The sequence below is a fragment of the Saccopteryx bilineata genome, chromosome 5 (assembly GCF_036850765.1).
Source record: "Saccopteryx bilineata isolate mSacBil1 chromosome 5, mSacBil1_pri_phased_curated, whole genome shotgun sequence".
Lineage (NCBI taxonomy): Eukaryota > Metazoa > Chordata > Mammalia > Chiroptera > Emballonuridae > Saccopteryx > Saccopteryx bilineata.
In genome coordinates, this window is record NC_089494.1 from 123,914,783 (window position 1) to 123,933,412 (window position 18,630).

The following is an 18,630-nucleotide window of genomic DNA, read 5'->3' on the forward strand; positions in this document are numbered from 1 at the left end:
ATTGGCCCCTGAAAACACACTGCGTGTGAGCTGACAGCTCTTTTTCTTTTGTTGGAGGCATGCAGCTTACTCACACATCACAATTCTTTACAGCTAAAGGGCTGGCTTCCTGGTTTGGCTGGCTGGTATTTTGCTGGCATTTCTAATATGTAGATGGTTTTTTTGAGTTGCACTGATGTGCTATCTTATTTAAAATATAGGCAACTGATAGTTTAAAAAAGAGTTAACTCTCTCAGAAACAGCATTTTAATGTTTCAGAGAGAACTAAAGTTTATCTTTTCTTTTTGTCCTAGGGTTACTTTCAGTTAAAGGCCAACCCAGGAGCTTGGATTCTCCGACTAAGGAAGGGACGCTCTGAAGATATTTATAGGATATACAGGTAGGAATAAGTGATGCAGGTACATTTCTTCAGAGCACTTTGCTCTGAACATCAGCTCAGATTGAACATTACACTGGCAGTGAGCCAAGGAAAAAGAATTTAATTTATATTCATATGTATAATGAGAACAGTGCTTTTCCAGGAAATTAAACATGGAAGAATTATCTGGGTATAATTGGATAGTAATGCTATCTAACACTAATAAGTATGGTCAGGTATCACTTTTTTTTAGACTCATGCCAGTTCCATTTATTCTTTATACAAATATTTTAGTTTTATTTTTAAGGCATTATAGTTTTTTAAACAAGTCTGTGTTCATTAGCTACTAAAGGCAAGACAAGAGGCTCCATGATCATTCTAGCGGTGAGTGTAGCTCCTACACAGGACCATGGAGAAGAATCCAGGCTACTCCTTCATCTTCCCTCCATCTTCACCAAACCAGAGTGCTGTCGGGGAAGGGGATTTTTTGATGCTATCCATAGAAACATTTCAAGAAGTACAGAAAAAGCTTAAGATAATGCTGAACTCCTTTTTGCTAGGAATTTGACAAGACAGCAATTTCTGAACCAATTTTGTAGAAGAGTTAGCTCAACTTCTGTGAGAGGAGGGGGGACTGTTGTGCTCACCACATCCCTCTCCCACTGCTCTGTCCTCCCACAGAGACCCCAGAACAGAGCCCTTGATCTGATCCCATCTTGCCCCTTTTAGGCTCATTGCACAAATGAGCTTTCCTTCTACCCAACACCCAGACACTCCAGTAGCAGTTGACCCTGGCAGCTCTGGAAGATCCTGAGGTTGTGATGCCAGCATTACTTCATGCAGCAGCATGCTCAGGGGAGTCAAGTGGCAGTCAGGAAAGGTCTGCGAATGGCAGAACCATGAGCACCCTACCGAACTCAGCTCTGTTGAGGCAAATCAACATTTAAATCAAACAGACCAACTGCTGACACATCCTATCCTAGATATAGACATTATGGAGGTGCATGGTGGAAGAACCTCCCCACATACAGCTGTGCAAGGAAGCTGTGTGTTACCAGTTTGCAGTAAAAGACAGGGAAAGAACAGGCATTGCTCATGTGGTAGATCCTATCAGAAATGACAGCTGATGACAGCAGCTACCCTATATCTCTGGGTCCTACCCACAGAACAGCCCCAAGATATCTTATGATGAGCAGGACTGCAGACCTGGACCTGCAGCCTGAGTTACCCAGGGCCTCAAGACAGCACAGCTCACTCCCCAGTTACGTAAAAACTACAAGACAGACTACCTTCCCTGCATCGAGGCCACTCCTGAGAGGTCAAAGCACCTTTGGTCATCAGCCCAGTCTTTTTTGGACGAAGGAGTCATGAGCAGAGCAATGTCTCCAGGCAGACATTTACAGGGTAGCCCGTCATACTGTCCCTGGGGCAGGCCAGACATAGCTAAGAAGGTGCACAGATTCTGGGCATTGGCTGCACCGATCTTGCTCTGGCCCAACAGACAATGACCAATGCAGGGTGCTCCAGATATTCTCTGATGTGGCACCTCCTTTGCCCCGAGGGCCCGGCTTTTCCTCTGCATGTTCAAGGCCTCCAAAAGGGGTTCCACAGCTTCCAGTGAGTCCCAGAGTTGGTGCTGCTAGTGCCCAGGTCATAGCAGGACCTGGCAGAGCCAGGCTGTAGCTCGAGGGATGATGTGTGCAGCTGCTGCCATTTCTTTCTGGTGTCTGGGCCAGGCGGCCCTTGTTTATCCCATAGCAGGTTGTCAGGACTCAAAGGAAGTTGAGGCTCTGACTTACTGGAGTGCTAAATGTTTAAAGGATAGAGATTTTTTTTAAGAGTTTATTCTTTTTAGAGAGAAGAGAGAGAGAGAGAGAAGGGGGGAGGAGCAGGAAGCATCAACTTCTATATGTGCCTTGATCAACCAAGCCCAGAGTTTTGAACCAGTGACCTCAGCATTCCAGGTCAACACTTTATCCATTGTGCCACTACAAGTCAGGCTCAAGGATAGAGATTTTTTTAAATTTTAATTGATTGTGTTTACATAGATTCTAATGTCGCCCCAAATGCATCTTCCCTCCCCCGTATTCCCCTCAACATCTCCCTTGCCCCCTCCCCACAGTGCCCTCCCCCCTTTCGAAGGATAGAGATTTTGACAAATGCTTCTGTGTACCCTGAAGTGAAAAAATATTTTATGAAAAACTTCTTTATGATAAAATGATGGGCAGGCATGGTGGGTTGATGTTAGAGCATTTGCTGCATTTAAGAGCTGTGATTTGTAATGTCCGTTTTACTGTCTCCCTTTTCTTTCTCAGCCATGACGGGACAGACTCTCCCTCTGAGGCAGGTGAAGTTGTTGTTGTCCTTAGTAACTTTAAGAGCAAAATCATCAAAGTGAAGGTGAGCTTGCTGTATTAACACAGCCACTCCTTTATAGTTGGTAAAAGTAGCAGTATTCTGGTATTCGGTAGCTCTTGTCTAAAAATGTGTATTTTGAAAACAGTGGCAAACTTCATGAGTTGATGGATGTATTAACTCCAGTAATAATGCTTTATTTGTGGTAATCATCTCACAATACATATATATATACAAACTCATCCTACTGTGTATCTTAACTTTATACAATGTTATTTTTCAGTTATGTCTCAGTAAAGCTGAGGGGGAAAGAAAAAGAGGTCTTTGGAATTTCACTGTGGTGTTTATAGGAACGCTGTTTTAAATGCAAAATGTCTTTCCTAAATGTGTGTGTGTGGCTTTCTTCATCTGAGAGAGTCTAGCTTTGGGGCAATCTCAACAAACAGTACAAGTCTTATGTTAGGTGAGATGTTCTCATAGGTAGTGGTTTTATGTAGCCACAATGTACATTATTATTGATGACTTTATTCTCAGAAAATTGGGAAGAATGTCAGTGAAAATTTTGACAACAGTTATAATCATTAACTCATGTAATTTCTTCTCACTTCTTTCTATTCTCAGAATTTTAAAGTTCCTAGTGCCTTAAATTCAAAAGGTATTATGGGGTGAATACAAGCACCCCTTGTTTTACTACACTTTGCTTTATCAAGCTTCACAGACGTTATGTTTTTTACAAATTGAAGGCAAGGCCCCAGCAAAAAGATTACAATTCACTTTATTGTGGTGGCCAACAGCTGACCCACGGTTCTTACACATGGTAAAATTTAAAGCAGGCCACATGTGTCTGGGTTGAACAAATGATCCCAGCACTGTGGACCAGGGCTCAGTGTAGTAAATTCCTACGGAAAGCCATGCCGTGACATGGCTTCTTCCTAATAGAATTCATGCTGGCCGCACTTGTAACTAGCTGTTAGCTAGGTGACTCATACTTGTATTTGTATTCAGACTGTATTATCTACACAGTTGTTTGAGGTTCTATGCCCATTTTTCTTTTCTGTTTTTTATAAATTGTTATTAATTTTAATGGAGTGACATCAATAAATCAGGGTATGTATGTTCAAGGAAACCATCTCCAGGCTATCCTGTCATTTAGTTATGTTGCATACCCATCACCCAAAGTCAGATTTTCTTCCGTCACCTTCTATCTGGTTTCCTTTGTGCCCCTCCCCTTCCCCTTCCCCTTCCCCTCTCCCTCCCTGCCCCCCCCCCCCGACCCCATAACCACCACACTCTTGTCCATGTCTCTTAGTCTCGTTTTTATGTCCCACCTATGTACGGCATCATGCAGTTCTTAGTTTTTTCTGATTTACTTATTTCACTCCATATAATGTTATCAAGATCCATTCATTTTGTTATAAGTGATCCGATGTCATCATTTCTTATGGCTGAGTAGTATTCTATAGTGTATATGTACCACATCTTCTTTATCCAGTCATCTATTGAAGGGCTTTTGGTTGTTTCCGTGTCTTGGCCACTGTGAATAATGCTGCGATGAACATGGGGGCTACATGTGTCTTTACATATCAATGTTTCTGAGTTTTGGGGGTATATACCCAGTAGAGGGATTGCTAGCTCATATAGTAGTTCTATTTTTAGGTTTCTGAGGAACAACCATACTTTCTTCCATAATGGTTGTATTACTTTACATTCCCACCAACAGTAGATGAGAGTTCCCTTTTCTCCACAACCTTTCCAACACTTGCTATTACTTGTCTTGTTGATAATAGTTACTCTAACAGGTATGAGGTGGTATCTCATTGTAGTTTTGATTTGCATTTCTCTAATAACTAATGAAGATGAGCATCTTTTTATATATCTGTTGGCCATTTGTATTTCTTCCTGGGAGAAGTGTCTGTTCATGTCCTCTTCCCATTTTTTTATTGGATTGTTTGTTGGTTTGTTGTTGAGTTTTATGAGTTCTTTGTATATTTTGGATATTAGGCCGTTATCTGAGCTATTGTTTGAAAATATCATTTCCCATTTAGTTGGATGTCTGTTTATTTTGTTGTCAGTTTCTCTTGCTGTGCAAAAACTTCTTAGTCTAATGTAGGTCCCATTCATTTATCTTTGCCTTCACTTGTCTTGCCTTTGGAGTCAAATTCATAAAATGCTCTTTAAAACAAGGTCCATGAGTTTAGTACCTGTGTTTTCTTCTATGTACTTTATTGTTTCGGGTCTTATATTTAGGTCTCTGATCCATTTTTGTTTTTTTGTTTTGTTTTGTTTTGTTTTTTTGTACTTTTCTGAAGCTGGAAACGGGAGGCAGTCAGACAGATTCCCGCATGCGCCCGACCGGGATCCACCTGGCACGCCCACCAGGGGGCGATGCTCTGCCCATGTGGGGCGTCGCTCTGTCGCGACCAGAGCCACTCTAGCTCCTGGGCCATCTTTTGCTCCAATGGAGCTTCGGCTGCGGGAGGGGAAGAGAGAGACAGAGAGGAAGGAGAGGGGGAGGGGTGGAGAAGCAGATGGGCGCCTCTCCTGTGTGCCCTGGCTGGGAATCAAACCCGGGACTTCCACACGCCAGGCCGTCGCTCTACCACTGAGCCAACTGGCCAGGGCCTCTCTGATACATTTTGAATTAATTTTAATACAAGGGGACAAAATGTAGTCGAGTTTCATTCTTTTGCATGTGGCTTTCCAGTTTTCCCAGCACCATTTGTTGAAGAGGCTTTCTTTTCTCCATTGTGTGTTGTTGGCCCCTTTATCGAAATTTTTTTTTAATTTTTATTTTATTTATTCATTTTTTTAGAGAGGAGAGAGAGAAAGAGAGAAAGGGAGGGAGAGACAGAGACAGAGAGGGAGAGAGAGGAAAGAGAGGAGAGAGAGACAGAGAGAGAGAAGGGGGGAGGAGCTGGAAGCATCAACTCCCATATGTGCCTTGACCAGGCAAGCCCAGGGTTTCGAACCAGCGACCTCAGCATTTCCAGGTCGACGCTTTATTCACTGCGCCACCACAGGTCAGGCTTTATCGAAAATTATTTGACCACATATATGTGGTTTTATTTCTGGACTTTCTATTCAGTTCCATTGGTCTGAGTGGCTATTTTTCTGCCAATACCATGCTGTTTTGATTGTCATGGCTCTATAATATATAGTATAATTTGAAGTCAGGTATTGTAATGCCCCTAGCTTTGTTCTTTTTCTTTAGGATTGCTTTGGCTATTTGGGGTTATTTATAGTTCTATATAAATCTGATGATTTTTTTTTTCCATTTCTTTAAAAAAACGTCTCTGGGCCCTGGCCAGTTGGCTCAGCGGTAGAGCGTCGGCCTGGCGTGCGGGGGACCTGGGTTCGATTCCCGGCCAGGGCACATAGGAGAAGCGCCCATTTGCTTCTCCACCCTCCCCTTCCTCTCTGTCTCTCTCTTCCCCTCCCGCAGCCAAGGCTCCATCGGAGCAAAGATGGCCCGGGCGCTGGGGATGGCTCCTTGGCCTCTGCCCCAGGCGCTAGAGTGGCTCTGGTCGCGGCAGAGCGATGCCCCGGAGGGGCAGAGTATCGCCCCCTGGTGGGCAGAGCGTCGCCCCTGGTGGGCGTGCCGGGTGGATCCCGGTCGGACGCATGCGGGAGTCTGTCTGACTGTCTCTCCCCGTTTCCAGCTTAAGAAAAAATACAAAAAAAAAAAAAAAAAAAAAGTCTTTGGAATTTTGATGGGAATTGCATTAAATTTGTATATTGCTATGGGTAATATGGTCATTTTGATTATATTTATTTTTCCTATCCAAGAACAGGGAATATTTTCCATTTCATTGTATCTTTTTGAATTTCCCTTAATAATGCTTTGTAGTTTTTATTATATAGTTTTTATTCTTTTAATATTAAAGAATATTATCCTTTATATTCTTTGTCATATTTATTCTTAGATATTTTATTTTTTTTATTGCAATCCTGAAGGGGATTATTTTTTTTCCCCTTCATGATTGCATGTTTTCTAATGTTTTGTTGTTGGCCTATAGAAATGCTATGGACTTTTGTATATTAATTTTGTATCCTGCGACCTTACTGTATTGGTTTATTGTTTCTAGTAATCTTTTTGTGGAGTCTTTGGGGTTTTCGATGTATTAGGATCATATCATTGCAAAAAGTGAAACCTTTATTTCTTCTTTTCCGATATAGATGCCTTTTATTTCTTTATCTTGTCTGATTGCTTGAGCTAGAGCTTCTAGCACCACATTAAATAAGAGTGTGGAGAGTGGACAACCCTGTCTTGTTCCCATTTTAAGGGGGAAAGTCCTCAATTTTATGCCATTTAATATATTAGCTGATGGTTTATCATATATGGCCTTTATCGTGTTGAAATATTTTCCTTCTATACCCATTTTGTAGAGTGTTTTAAACATAAAGTTGTGTTGTGTTTTATCGAATGCCTTTTCTGCATCTATTGATAAGATCATGTGGTTTTTGTTCTTTGTTTTGTTGATATGGTGTGTTACGTTAACCGTTTTTCATATGTTGCACCATCCTTGAGATTCTGGGATGACTCCCACTTGAACATAATGTATTATTTTTTTAATATATTGTTGTATTTGATTTGCTAGTATTTAGTTTAGTATTTTAGCATCTGTATTCATTGGAGATATTGGTCTGTAGTGTTCTTTTTTTGTGTTGTCCTTGCCAGGTTTCGGTATGAGGGTTATGTTGGCCTCATAAAATGTGTTTGGAAGTATTGCTTCTTCAATTTTTTGGAAGACTTTGAGTAGAATAGGAACCAAGTCTGGGCCTGGACTTTTATTTTTGGGGAGGTTTTTAATAGTTTGTTTTTTTTTTTGTATTTTTCTGAAGTTGGAAACGGGGAGGCAATCAGACAGTCTCCTGTATGTGCCCAACCAGGATCCACCCGGTACGCCCACCAGGGGGTGATGCTCTGCCCATCTGGGGCGTAGCTCTGTTGCAACCAGAGCCATTCTAGCACCTGAGGCAGAGGCCACAGAGCCATCCTCAGCGCCCGGCCAACTTTGCTACAATGGAGCTTTGGCTGCGGGAGGAGGAGAGAGAGACATAGAAGAAGGAGAGGGGAAGGGGTAGAGAAGCAGATTTCCTCCCTGCTAATTGGTCTGTTTAGGCTTTCTGCTTCTTCATGACTCAGTCTAGGAATGTTGTATTGTTCTAGGAATTTATCCATTTCTTCTAGATTGTTGAATTTTGGTGGCATATAGTTTTTCGTCGTATTCTACAATAATTCTTTGTATATCTGTGATGTCTGTGGTGATTTCTCCTCTTTCATTTTGGATTTTGTTTATGAGTCCTTTCTCTTTTTTCCTTGGTGAGGCTTGCCAAGGGTTTGTCAATTTTGCTGATCTTTTCAAAGAACCAGCTCTTTGTTTTATTAATTTTTTCTATAGTTTTTCTGTTCTCCATTTCATTTATTTCTGCTCTGATTTTTATTATTTTCTTTCTTCGGCTGGTTTTGGGTTGTCTTTGTTCTTCTTTTTCTAGTTCCTTAAGGTGTGAAGTTAAGTGGTTCACTTGGGCTCTCTCTTGTTTGTTTATATAGGCCTGAAGTGATATGAACTTCCTTCTTATTACTGCTTTTGCTGCATCCCAGAGATTCTGATATGTCGTATTGTCATTGTCATTTGTCTATATATATCTTTTGATCTCTGCGCTTATTTCCTTTTTGACCCATTCATTTTTTAAAAGTATGTTGTTTAGTTTCCACATTTTTGTGGTTTTCCCTCTTTTTTGCAGTTGAATTCTAGTTTCAAGGCTTTATGATCAGAAAATACACTTGGTAAAATTTCAATTTTTCTGAATTTGCGGATGTTACTTTTGTGGCCCACCATATGATCAGTTCTTGAGAATATTCCATGTACACTAGAGAAAAATGTATACTCTGTCGCTTTGGGATGAAATGTCCTGTAGATGTCTATCGTATCCAATTGCTCTAGTGTTTCGTTTAAGGCCAGTATCTATTGATTTTCTGTTTGGATGAATGACCTAGAGCCATCAGCATTGTATTGAGGTCTCCAAGTATGATTGTATTTTTGTCAGTTTTTGTTTTTAGGTCAGTCAGTAGCTGTATTATATATTTTAGTGCTGCTTGGTTTGGTGCATATATATTAAGATTCGTTATGTCTTCTTGATTCAGTGTCCATTTAATCATTATGAAATGACCATTTTTGTCTCTGAGTACTTTGCTGTCTTGTAGTCAGCATTATTAGATATGAGTATTACTACACCTGCTTTTGCTTGGATGTTACTTGCTTGAATGATTGTTTTCCAGCCTTTCACTTTGAAGTTGTTTTTATCCTTGTTACTTAGACGTGTTTCTTGTAGGCAGTATACAGTTGGATTTTCTTTTTTAATCCATTCTGCTACTCTGTGTCTTTTTATTGGTGGGTTTAATCCATTTACATTTAGTGTAATTATTGACACTTGAGGGTTCCCTATTGCCATTTTATAAATTGCTTTCTGTTAGTTTGTATCTTGTTTGATTCTTCTCATTTGTTTTTGTTTGGTTGTAATCCATACCTCTTTCCTCTCTTACTATCTTTTTTTAAGTCATGTGCTTCTGTGGTTTTTTCGGGGTTGTTTACCATTAAGTAATGAAAAAGGTACCTACCATGTTCATTGTAGTACACTATCTGATGATTGCTTCTGCACTCCATCATCCTTTTCTAGTGTTAATCTTTGTCCTCTTCCCCCCCCCTTTTTTTTGTTTTCACGGTTTAAATTTGGTTTTATTGTGTTCTTGGTGGAGCTTTTACTTGTCGTTTTGTTTTGTTTTGTTCTTTATATCTGGTTGGAAAACCTCCTTTAGTATTTCTTGAAGTGGAGGTTTTCTGATGATAAATTCCCTCATCTTTTCTGTATCTGTGAATGTTTTTATTTGTCTTTCGTATTTGAAGGAGAGTTTGATGTGTATAGTATTCTTGGCTGGACATTCCTCTCTTTCAGAACTTTAAATATTGGGGTCCACTCTCTTCTAGGTTGTAGAGTTTCTGCTGAGAAATCCAATGATAATCTAATAGGCCTTCCTTTATATGTTATATTCTTCTTTTCTCTGGCTTCCTTGAGAATTTTATCTTTGTTGTTGGTTTGTGCCAGTTTTATTATGATCTGCCTTGGAGTGGGTTTGTTGGGGTTAAGAAAACTCAGTTGTCTGTTTGCTTCCTGAATTTGAGACTTTAGTTCTTTCAACAGGCTTTGGAAGTTTTCTTCTATAATTTGTTTGAATATGTTCTCCATTCCATTTTTCTCTTCTCCTTCTGATATACCTATTATTCTTGTTATTCTTTTTGATGGAGTAAGACAATTCCTGTAGAATGTTCTCATTTTTAAAAATTTTTGAGTCTCTCTCTTCTTCTCTCTGTTGTGCCTTAAGTTTCTTGTCTTCCATGTCACTAATTCTATCTTCTATCTGGCCTGTTCTATTAGCTAAGCTTGTTACCTCGTTTTTTAGTTCATGAATTGAGTTTTTCATCTCTGTTTGAAATGTTTTCATAGTTTCAATTTCCTTGGTAATATATTCTTTTTGTTCATTGAGTTTGTTTTTGAGCTCCCTAAATTGCCTTTCTGTATTTTCTTGTGTATCTCTGAGTATTTTTAGGATTTCTATTTTAAATTCTCTGTCATTTAACTCTAAGGTTTCCAATCTATTAATTTTTTCCCATCAATTTTTTCTCATCTATCTGTGCTACATCTCTGTCTTTTGTATCCATGATATTTGATTTCCTTTTTCTTAATGGCATCTGAGGGTGGTTTTGTTAATAACACTAATGAAAGTTAATAAAGAATAAAAAGTAAAAAATATATAAAGTAAAGAAAAATTTATTATTTCTTTTTTTCCTTTTTTTCTCTTCCTTTTTGAGAAAATACTGTGAAAAACTGTGAATTATATTGTACTAAATGGAACAAAATCTACCTATAATGGAGGGCCTGAGTTGGGGAGAAGTGATAAAGGGGCAAAAAAGGAGGTAGGGACCTACAAAATGCAAGAAAGTATAAAATTTGGATTAAGAATAAAATGATTTTCTTGTAAATGATGGTCGACTGAGAGATATAATGAAAGGAATAAGAGGGAAACGAAAAAAAATTTTATTAAGTGGAACAAAAACTAGATAGAATGGAGAGCTGGGGTTTGGGAGAATGCTAATGAGTTAAAATGCAAAGTAAAAGACACCCAAAATGCCACAAGAAAAAGTTGAGTTTCAAATAAAATGATTTGTTTGTGAGTGAGGATCTTATGAGAGGAAAAGTAAAGGAGAAAAGAAGAAACTAAGAGAGATGGAGAAGAAAGAAATAGGGAAAAAATGAAAAGGAAAAAAAAGAAAAAAAGTAAAAGAAAGTTAAGGGTTTTGGAATATAACCCTCATGTAGAGAAAGGAAGAAGAAAAGAAATGGGAAATGTAACACTTACGGGTAATGTAGTTTAAGATGAAGAGAAAAGAATAAGACAAGCAGAGAATAAAAGTACCAAAGTGGAAGAAAAATAAAGAAACAAAAATAAAGACAAGAAGATGAAGGAAACAAAAAAAAGTGGAAAAAGTTATAAAGTCTGTGGATTTTTCTTGATTTTGAGAGCTTATCTTCTTCCTTTTTCTTTTCTCTCCCTCTTCCTGGTTGGTAGCTTTGTACCCCAGGCTCTGCCCCTGTGGCACACTTAGGTAGAGATTTGCAGTTGATAAGTCTGTGTGGTGATGTCATATATTAGGCTTCAGTCTCGTTGGTAGTCGGGGCTTGTTAACATTTGCAGGCTCCGACAATGGGAGAGTCCGTTTTCCTGGAACCTCTCTCCTAGTCTCTCCTTCCTGAATTAGTAGCCTGATGATCCAGCTATGAGGTTGCCGCTGCCTCTGCCTGGAGAGTAAGAGGCTCAAAGAGCTGGCAAATCCCCACTCTATCCCCACTCAGCGCAGGGTTCTTGGTAAGGCTCTGTCAGTAGGAGCCTCCAGTGTAATCACTATGCCCATTTTTCAAACTGAAAAGTTAATTGCCTAATTAAAAGAGGTTGCTTTCTTCTCACTTAATGTTTTATGTAATATGATTAAAGTACTTCTGTTGAGTATATCTAGCCTCTGTGTGGCTTGTAAGAGAATTAAGTCCCTATTGTTGGTAATGACCACAGTGAAAATACGTCTAATGCCTATTAAACGGAACAGGAACAATAAGATTCATCACGTATGATTGCAGGTTCAGAAGAAGGCAGACATGGTGAATGAAGACTTGCTGAGTGATGGAACCAGTGACAATGAATCTGGATTTTGGGACTCCTTCAAATGGTAAATTGTCATAATTAAGAATATTATTTAGGAAATACTGAGATATAGGCACCATCCCTCCAATCTTTTGTGTATGATAATTCTATTGTGGGCCTTCCAAAGGATTCTGCTCTGTGCAGCCAAAAATTGCACTTACATTTAGTGTTCATGAATATTTTCCACTTACTAATAGGAAGTTGATGTCCTCATGGTGAAGTTACTTCTCTGCCATACGTCTTGACTGTCACTGGGCTGTGCCCGCTTTGTGGAAGGCTGGCTGGCACTTGCTCAGTTTATTTCTCATCGTACTCATTGCATTCTGTGGACTAGTTTGTGTTTAGTTTTCCCCTGAAGCTCACGGCACCTTGTTGGCTGTGCCCTTTTATTACTCTGTGGATGGTCTCCTGGCCATGTGATCTCTTGCTCACAGTGTGAGGGACACTTTGTACCTGGTCCCTCTGCACCACTTTCTAGGGAAAGAGCAGGAACAGGAAACACACACCTCTTCTCTTGAAGGGCTGTGTGTCTGGACCAGCATTTTACCTTTTTTGTGCTTATTTTCTCCTTTATTATTACAGGGGCTTCACAGGAGGACAGAGGACTGAGGAAGTGAAACAAGACAAGGATAACATAATTAATATTTTCTCTGTTGCATCTGGTCATCTCTATGAAAGATTTCTTCGGTTAGTCGTGTTGATTATTTCAGAATATATCAATGAATTTGTCACAGTATTCTTGTTTAGAGAGTACATGTTTTATGGGATTCTGTCCATGATATTTCTGTGTATTTGAAGCACTGTGAGGGTTGTGAATAGATTACCATATCTAATTATAGTTGTTTTGATCTGGCTAACAGCATGAGCTCAAGCTATAGAGTAAATGCATCTGTGTAGATATTACAAGGCTATACATCTTTAATATCACTGTGCACACATTATAAATAGTGGTTTGTAATTGGCCACCAGGCATTGCTTTAACCATAAATTAGAAGGTTAGCATAGAGAATAAAAGTGGACTAGGACCATAGACTAGGACCTTCTAAAAATTCATAAGATTTTAGAGCGGGATTTGGCAGGGAGAGCTTAGTTTTCACATTATAACATCTCTGTTTTATTTTATTTTTTATTTTTATTTTTATTTTTGTATTTTTCTGAAGCTGGAAACGGGGAGAGACAGACTCCCACATGCGCCCGACCGGGATCCACCCGGCACGCCCACCAGGGGGCGATGCTCTGCCCCTCCCGGGCATCGCTCTGCCGCGACCAGAGCCACTCTAGCGCCTGAGGCAGAGGCTAAGGAACCATCCCCAGCGCCCGGGCCATCTTTGCTCCAATGGAGCCTCGTTGCGGGAGGGGAAGAGAGAGACAGAGAAGAAGGAGTGGGGGAGGGGTGGAGAGGTAGATGGGCAACTCTCCTGTGTGCCCTGGCCGGGAATCGAACCCGGGACCTCCGCACGCCAGGCCGACGCTCCACCACTGAGCCAACCGGCTAACATCTCTGTTTTTTGTTTTTCTTTTATTTTGTATTTTTCTGAAGCTGGAAATGGGGAGAGACAATCAGACTCCCACATGCGCCCGACCGGGATCCACCCGGCACGCCCACCAGGGGCGCCGCTCTGCCTACCAGGGGGCGATGCTCTGCCCCTCCTGGGCGTTGCTCTGCCGCGACCAGAGCCACTCCAGCGCCTGGGGCAGAGGCCAAGGAGCCATCCCCAGCGCCCGGGCCATCTTTGCTCCAATGGAGCCTTGCCTGCGGGAGGGGAAGAGAGAGACAGAGAGGAAGGAGGGGGGGGGTGGAGAAGCAAATGGGCGCTTCTCCTATGTGCCCTGGCCGGGAATCAAACCCGGGTCCCCTGCACGCCAGGCCGACGCTCTACCACTGAGCCAAACGGCCAGGGCCTAACATCTCTTTTATAGACAGACTGAGACTCGGGGAGAAGGGACCCAGCTATCGGTCATGAACCCAGAGCCAAGGATAGGCCCCTGGCTTGGGCTGGTTGCCACAGTGATCACCAGGAGGAAGGCCCTCAAAAGTGCCTGTGGTCAGTAGTTAGGAAGGTGTCTTTGCCTGAGAGGGACTTTCCTAATGCCAGGGTTCTTGCTATTTTAACTTTCCACTGCAACTCTAGTATAGCAAGTAATCAAAAATGTCATCTCACTCACGCTTTAGACCTCTTGTTTCCAAAAAATAATATATGACCTAAAATAGTAATGTCAGGTATTAGTAACAACTGAATTCCTTGACTCAAAATGTGTTTTTGTTTTCAAAATAGGGAATCCTGAAGCTGTAACAATTTGCTGTTCCTTTACCTACTCTCTACTCTTCCCTTCCCCAGTGCAGGCCATAGGCAGGCCATGGGCAGGCTGTGAGCAGGCTTTAGGTAGGGCTGGGACACAGAGCTGCCATGGCTTTCTTGACCTCCTCTTTAGAGTGATGTCATCAGCTACAACCTCCATTATTAATTTGTGTCATAATTATTATAGCAATTCAGGAAGCAGTTAAAGATGTAACATAATTAAAACATTTGTCTTTATCAGTAAGGTTTATTTTTGTAGGTGAGAAATACTTCTTTCTCATTCGGTAATAATGTTTGTAAGAAGGAATAGGTGCAATTTTCCATTCTTAAGGGTTTCTTTTGGCCTAATTGAGCTCTGCCAGGAATAACCTTTAGTGATCTCCTAATTGACTACTTGATTTTGTTAAGATTTAAAAGCTTTGGAAGATTATTGTATTATTTGATTTTCTTTGACAGCATAATGATGTTATCAGTGCTGAAGAATACCAAGACTCCTGTGAAATTTTGGTTTTTGAAGAATTACTTGTCCCCTACGTTTAAGGTTCGTTCTTCAAGGAAAAGGAAAAAACATTCTTCTTACGGAGATATGTGCAGTATCACGTACTTCTTACTACTTCTCTGTTATCTGTGTAGTTTTTAAATTTACCTTTTATTAAGTTAGCTGGATTCGGCTGCATATCTCTACATTGGTTACTCTCCAGACTGATCTGTTTGAGGGAACAGGTATTATAAAACTGAGAACAGAAGTGGGTCTGAAGCATGGACATGTGGGAGAAGAGCCCTGTGGTTCTCTCTAATGAAGTGCCTCTCTCTGAGTGTGCACATCCTAGTTCAGTTAGCAGCAGGTGCAGGCTCCCAGAGGGAAGGGTGATTAGTGGTCCATAGAAGTAATGCTTCATCTGTGTGAAACAAAAACATACCTGGACAGTTTCTTGCTTTATTTATGTGTTAGTATTTGTCATGTAAACTGAGTTATTTGCATCTTTTTTATTGTCATTCTGTAGAATTTACTAAACAACTTTTCATGTGTTAGTAATTTCTCTCCTAAATAAGCAATTCATCACTAGTCCCCTGAAAGTATTTGTGTTTAGACTATGAAAGACTTGATGCCAACAGATTTTTAAGAGTATTTGGGTCTGCCTTGTTGTCCCCTGGGTTATATTTATATTTGGCTAAGTGAGAAATGCTTAGAAATGAAGCTCAAAAAATATTTTATGGTAAAATATTTTTTGAGCTTCAAGTTCAGACAAATGAAGTTCATTTCTCTTAAACACACACACTAATGTAAATTAGTTATCTAAAAGCCTTTACTTTAAGACTTCTTTTATTTCTTGTAGTGCTCAGAAGTTGTAACAAAATGGGGATTTGGCAAAGTTTACATGTATTCTTTTATAGAGTCACGAGTGAGTCAGGGTCAGATGTTATTAGACCATTGTTCTGATACATGTCTTTTACTTATGCATGGTTGTCTCACATTATGAAGTTGGTTTCCCTAATCAAAGTAAGTGATTGTTTGTTGCTCCCTGTGTCTGAAAATAGGAGTTTATACCGTATATGGCAAATGAGTACAATTTCCAGTACGAGCTCGTTCAATACAAATGGCCCCGGTGGCTCCACCAGCAGACAGAAAAGCAGCGCATCATCTGGGGCTACAAGATCCTCTTCCTGGATGTGCTTTTCCCACTGGTTGTAGACAAATTCCTGTTTGTGGACGCTGATCAGGTCAGCTCTGAAAGGCCAGCTTTTAACAGTTTCTGTTAAAGGTGTTAGACTTCCTTTTTCTTTCTTGAATGATTTTATTTTTCTAGCTATGGAAAAATGCATGTTTGTTTTACATTATTTAGAGTATATGGAAAGATATCACCTAGATGTGATCACTTTTAAAATTTGTGTTTGATGTATCTTCTTTTCATATTTCTTTCTTTGCCTCTTTTACATAGTTGTCATTACATCATGTGTGCAGTTTTTTTTTAAAATAAACCAATCTCCAAAGCCCCTCTTTCAGAATGTGATTCCCAACACCACTCTTTTTTTTTAATTATTTATTTATTCATTTTTAGAGAGGAGAGAGACAGAGAGGGAGAGAGAGGAGAGAGAGAAGGGGGGAGGAGCTGGAAGCATCAACTCCCATACGTGCCTTGACCAGGCAAGCCCAGGGTTTGTGTGCAGTTTTTTAATCTTTATTCATTTCACATACAAACTAAAAATAGCCATTGTTTCACAAATGTCCATATATTATTTCACATAAACTTTCCAGAAGCCCCATGAGATCCCCATTTTACAAATTAAGAAACTGAGTCTAAGCAATATAAATTTATTTCTACTCTTCGAATACTTACACTGTTGTACCTGTCAGTTGAGGTAGTCAGTAATCAAATGGAGCTTGAGACTTGTTTGGAGGTTCTTGCAGGGGAGCGCAGCCACTCATATACCCTTGACCGAAGAACGGTCCTCTCCTCTAGTGGGGAAGGTCGACCTCTTCGACTGAGCGCGCAGCTTCGGGAGGGACGCACATGGAGCAGTAAGGGAGGAAGGGGACACCCGCCTAAGCCAGCCAGACCAGCCAAGTCAACCCTGGTGATCAACGGGTTGACAGATGTCGCAGCCAGATCGCCCTCACATCCTAGTCAGCTAATTAATGGAGGCAGCCAGGTGCAGGCTGGGTCTCCTGCTGGAGCCTGTCCACGGACCACTGAGCTGCCCTGCAAGGAGGTGCTCTGTGTTTTCAGGATACTGCTATCTGCATGTTTGTTTAACAAATGACTTATGATCTTTTCTCCAGATTGTACGAACAGACTTGAAAGAGTTAAGGGACTTCAATTTGGATGGTGCTCCTTATGGTTACACTCCTTTCTGTGACAGCCGGAAAGAAATGGACGGCTACAGGTTCTGGAAATCAGGGTACTGGGCCAGTCACTTAGCTGGGCGGAAGTATCATATCAGGTACCGACAAATGACTGCTCCTCACACTGGTTTTTTATTTTCTCGTCTTTAAATTAATTCTGTATATTTAAAACTGAATAGCTAATACATTAGTATGGTTCATAAATAAAAACTATAAAAACATACAGTGGAAAAAATTTCAAAATCTTAATCCTCTCCCACCTGGTTTTCATTTACCATAGGAAACTTCCTGTTAATTTACTATACGTCCCACAGAGTTTCTTAAATCTTACATGAACAGCTATGATTTCTTTTTTGCACAAATATGAATTTATATTTGCACAAAATTTACCATCCTACTTATAGTTTTATGCCGTTTTTATTTATTTTACTTTTATTATTTTTTAAATTTCTAGTGAGAGAAGGGGAGGCAAAGACAGATTCCTGCATGTGCCCCAACCAGATCCACCCAGCAAGCCCACTAGGGGGTGATACTCTGCCCATCTGGGGCATTAGCAACCGGAGCCATTTTTTTTTTTTAGCACCTGTGGTGAGGCTATGGAGCCATCCTCAGTGTCCAGGGTCAACTCGCTCCAACTGAGCCATGGCTGCAGGAAGGGAGGAGGAGAGAGAGAGAGAAAAGTGAGAAGGGGAGGGGTGGAGAAGCAGATGGGTGCTTCTCCTGTGTGTGCCCTGACCAGGAATTAAACCCTGGACATCAACACACCGGCCAACGCTCTACCACTGAGCAAACTGGCCACGGCTATGCCTTGCTTTTTTATACTTAATATCTTAGTAGGTTTTACTATATGCAGTGGTTTCCAACACCTGGGCCGGTACCAGTCCATGGGCCATTTGATACCGGTCCGCAGAGAAAGAATAAATAACTAACATTATTTCCGTTTTATTTATATTTAAGTCTGAATGATGTTTTATTTTTTTTAAATGACCAGATTCCCTCTGTTACATCCATCTAAGACTCACTCTTGACGGTTGTCTCGGTCATGTGATACATTTATCCATCCCACCCTAAAGGCCAGTCTGTGAAAATATTTTCTGACATTAAACCGGTCCGTGGCCCAAAAAAGGTTGGGGACCACTGACTATATGTACAGAGAGACCTTATTCCTTTTTACATCTACACATTTTTCTAGTAATGTTATTATATTTATGGTCTCTTGCTATGACATACATTGTTGTGCTGAATAATTAAACATTATTTTGTATATTTCAGTATAGCTGTAGGATAAATTCCTACCTAAACATGTAACTCATAGGTCAAACCATATATGCATTTGATGTCGTTCTAATGAAAACTACATTGTCTCCTTGGGCCAGGTGTGATGTGGAAGATGTGGGGGTGGAGGGGCCTGTGGGAAGCAGCACACACTGAGATAAATGCTAGGGTATGGTGATTTTAGTGTTATACTTTATGTTTTGGGTCCAAAAGAATGCTAATGCTGTTGATTTTCTTCCCG

At 40.5% G+C, this 18,630-nt stretch overlaps 1 protein-coding gene across 4 annotated transcripts in view; it reads left to right on the plus strand.

The window, feature by feature from the left end:
- UGGT1 (UDP-glucose glycoprotein glucosyltransferase 1) overlaps positions 1-18,630 on the plus strand; it is a 274,935-nt gene that overhangs the window by 229,182 nt on the left and 27,123 nt on the right. For all 4 annotated transcript variants that reach the window (XM_066232988.1, XM_066232987.1, XM_066232989.1 and 1 more), the window contains 7 exons: positions 294-379; positions 2,674-2,758; positions 11,906-11,994; positions 12,552-12,656; positions 14,726-14,810; positions 15,809-15,991; positions 17,052-17,212. In XM_066232988.1, the coding sequence (XP_066089085.1) occupies positions 294-379; positions 2,674-2,758; positions 11,906-11,994; positions 12,552-12,656; positions 14,726-14,810; positions 15,809-15,991; positions 17,052-17,212 (794 nt within the window). The remainder of the gene's footprint in view (positions 1-293; positions 380-2,673; positions 2,759-11,905; positions 11,995-12,551; positions 12,657-14,725; positions 14,811-15,808; positions 15,992-17,051; positions 17,213-18,630) is intronic.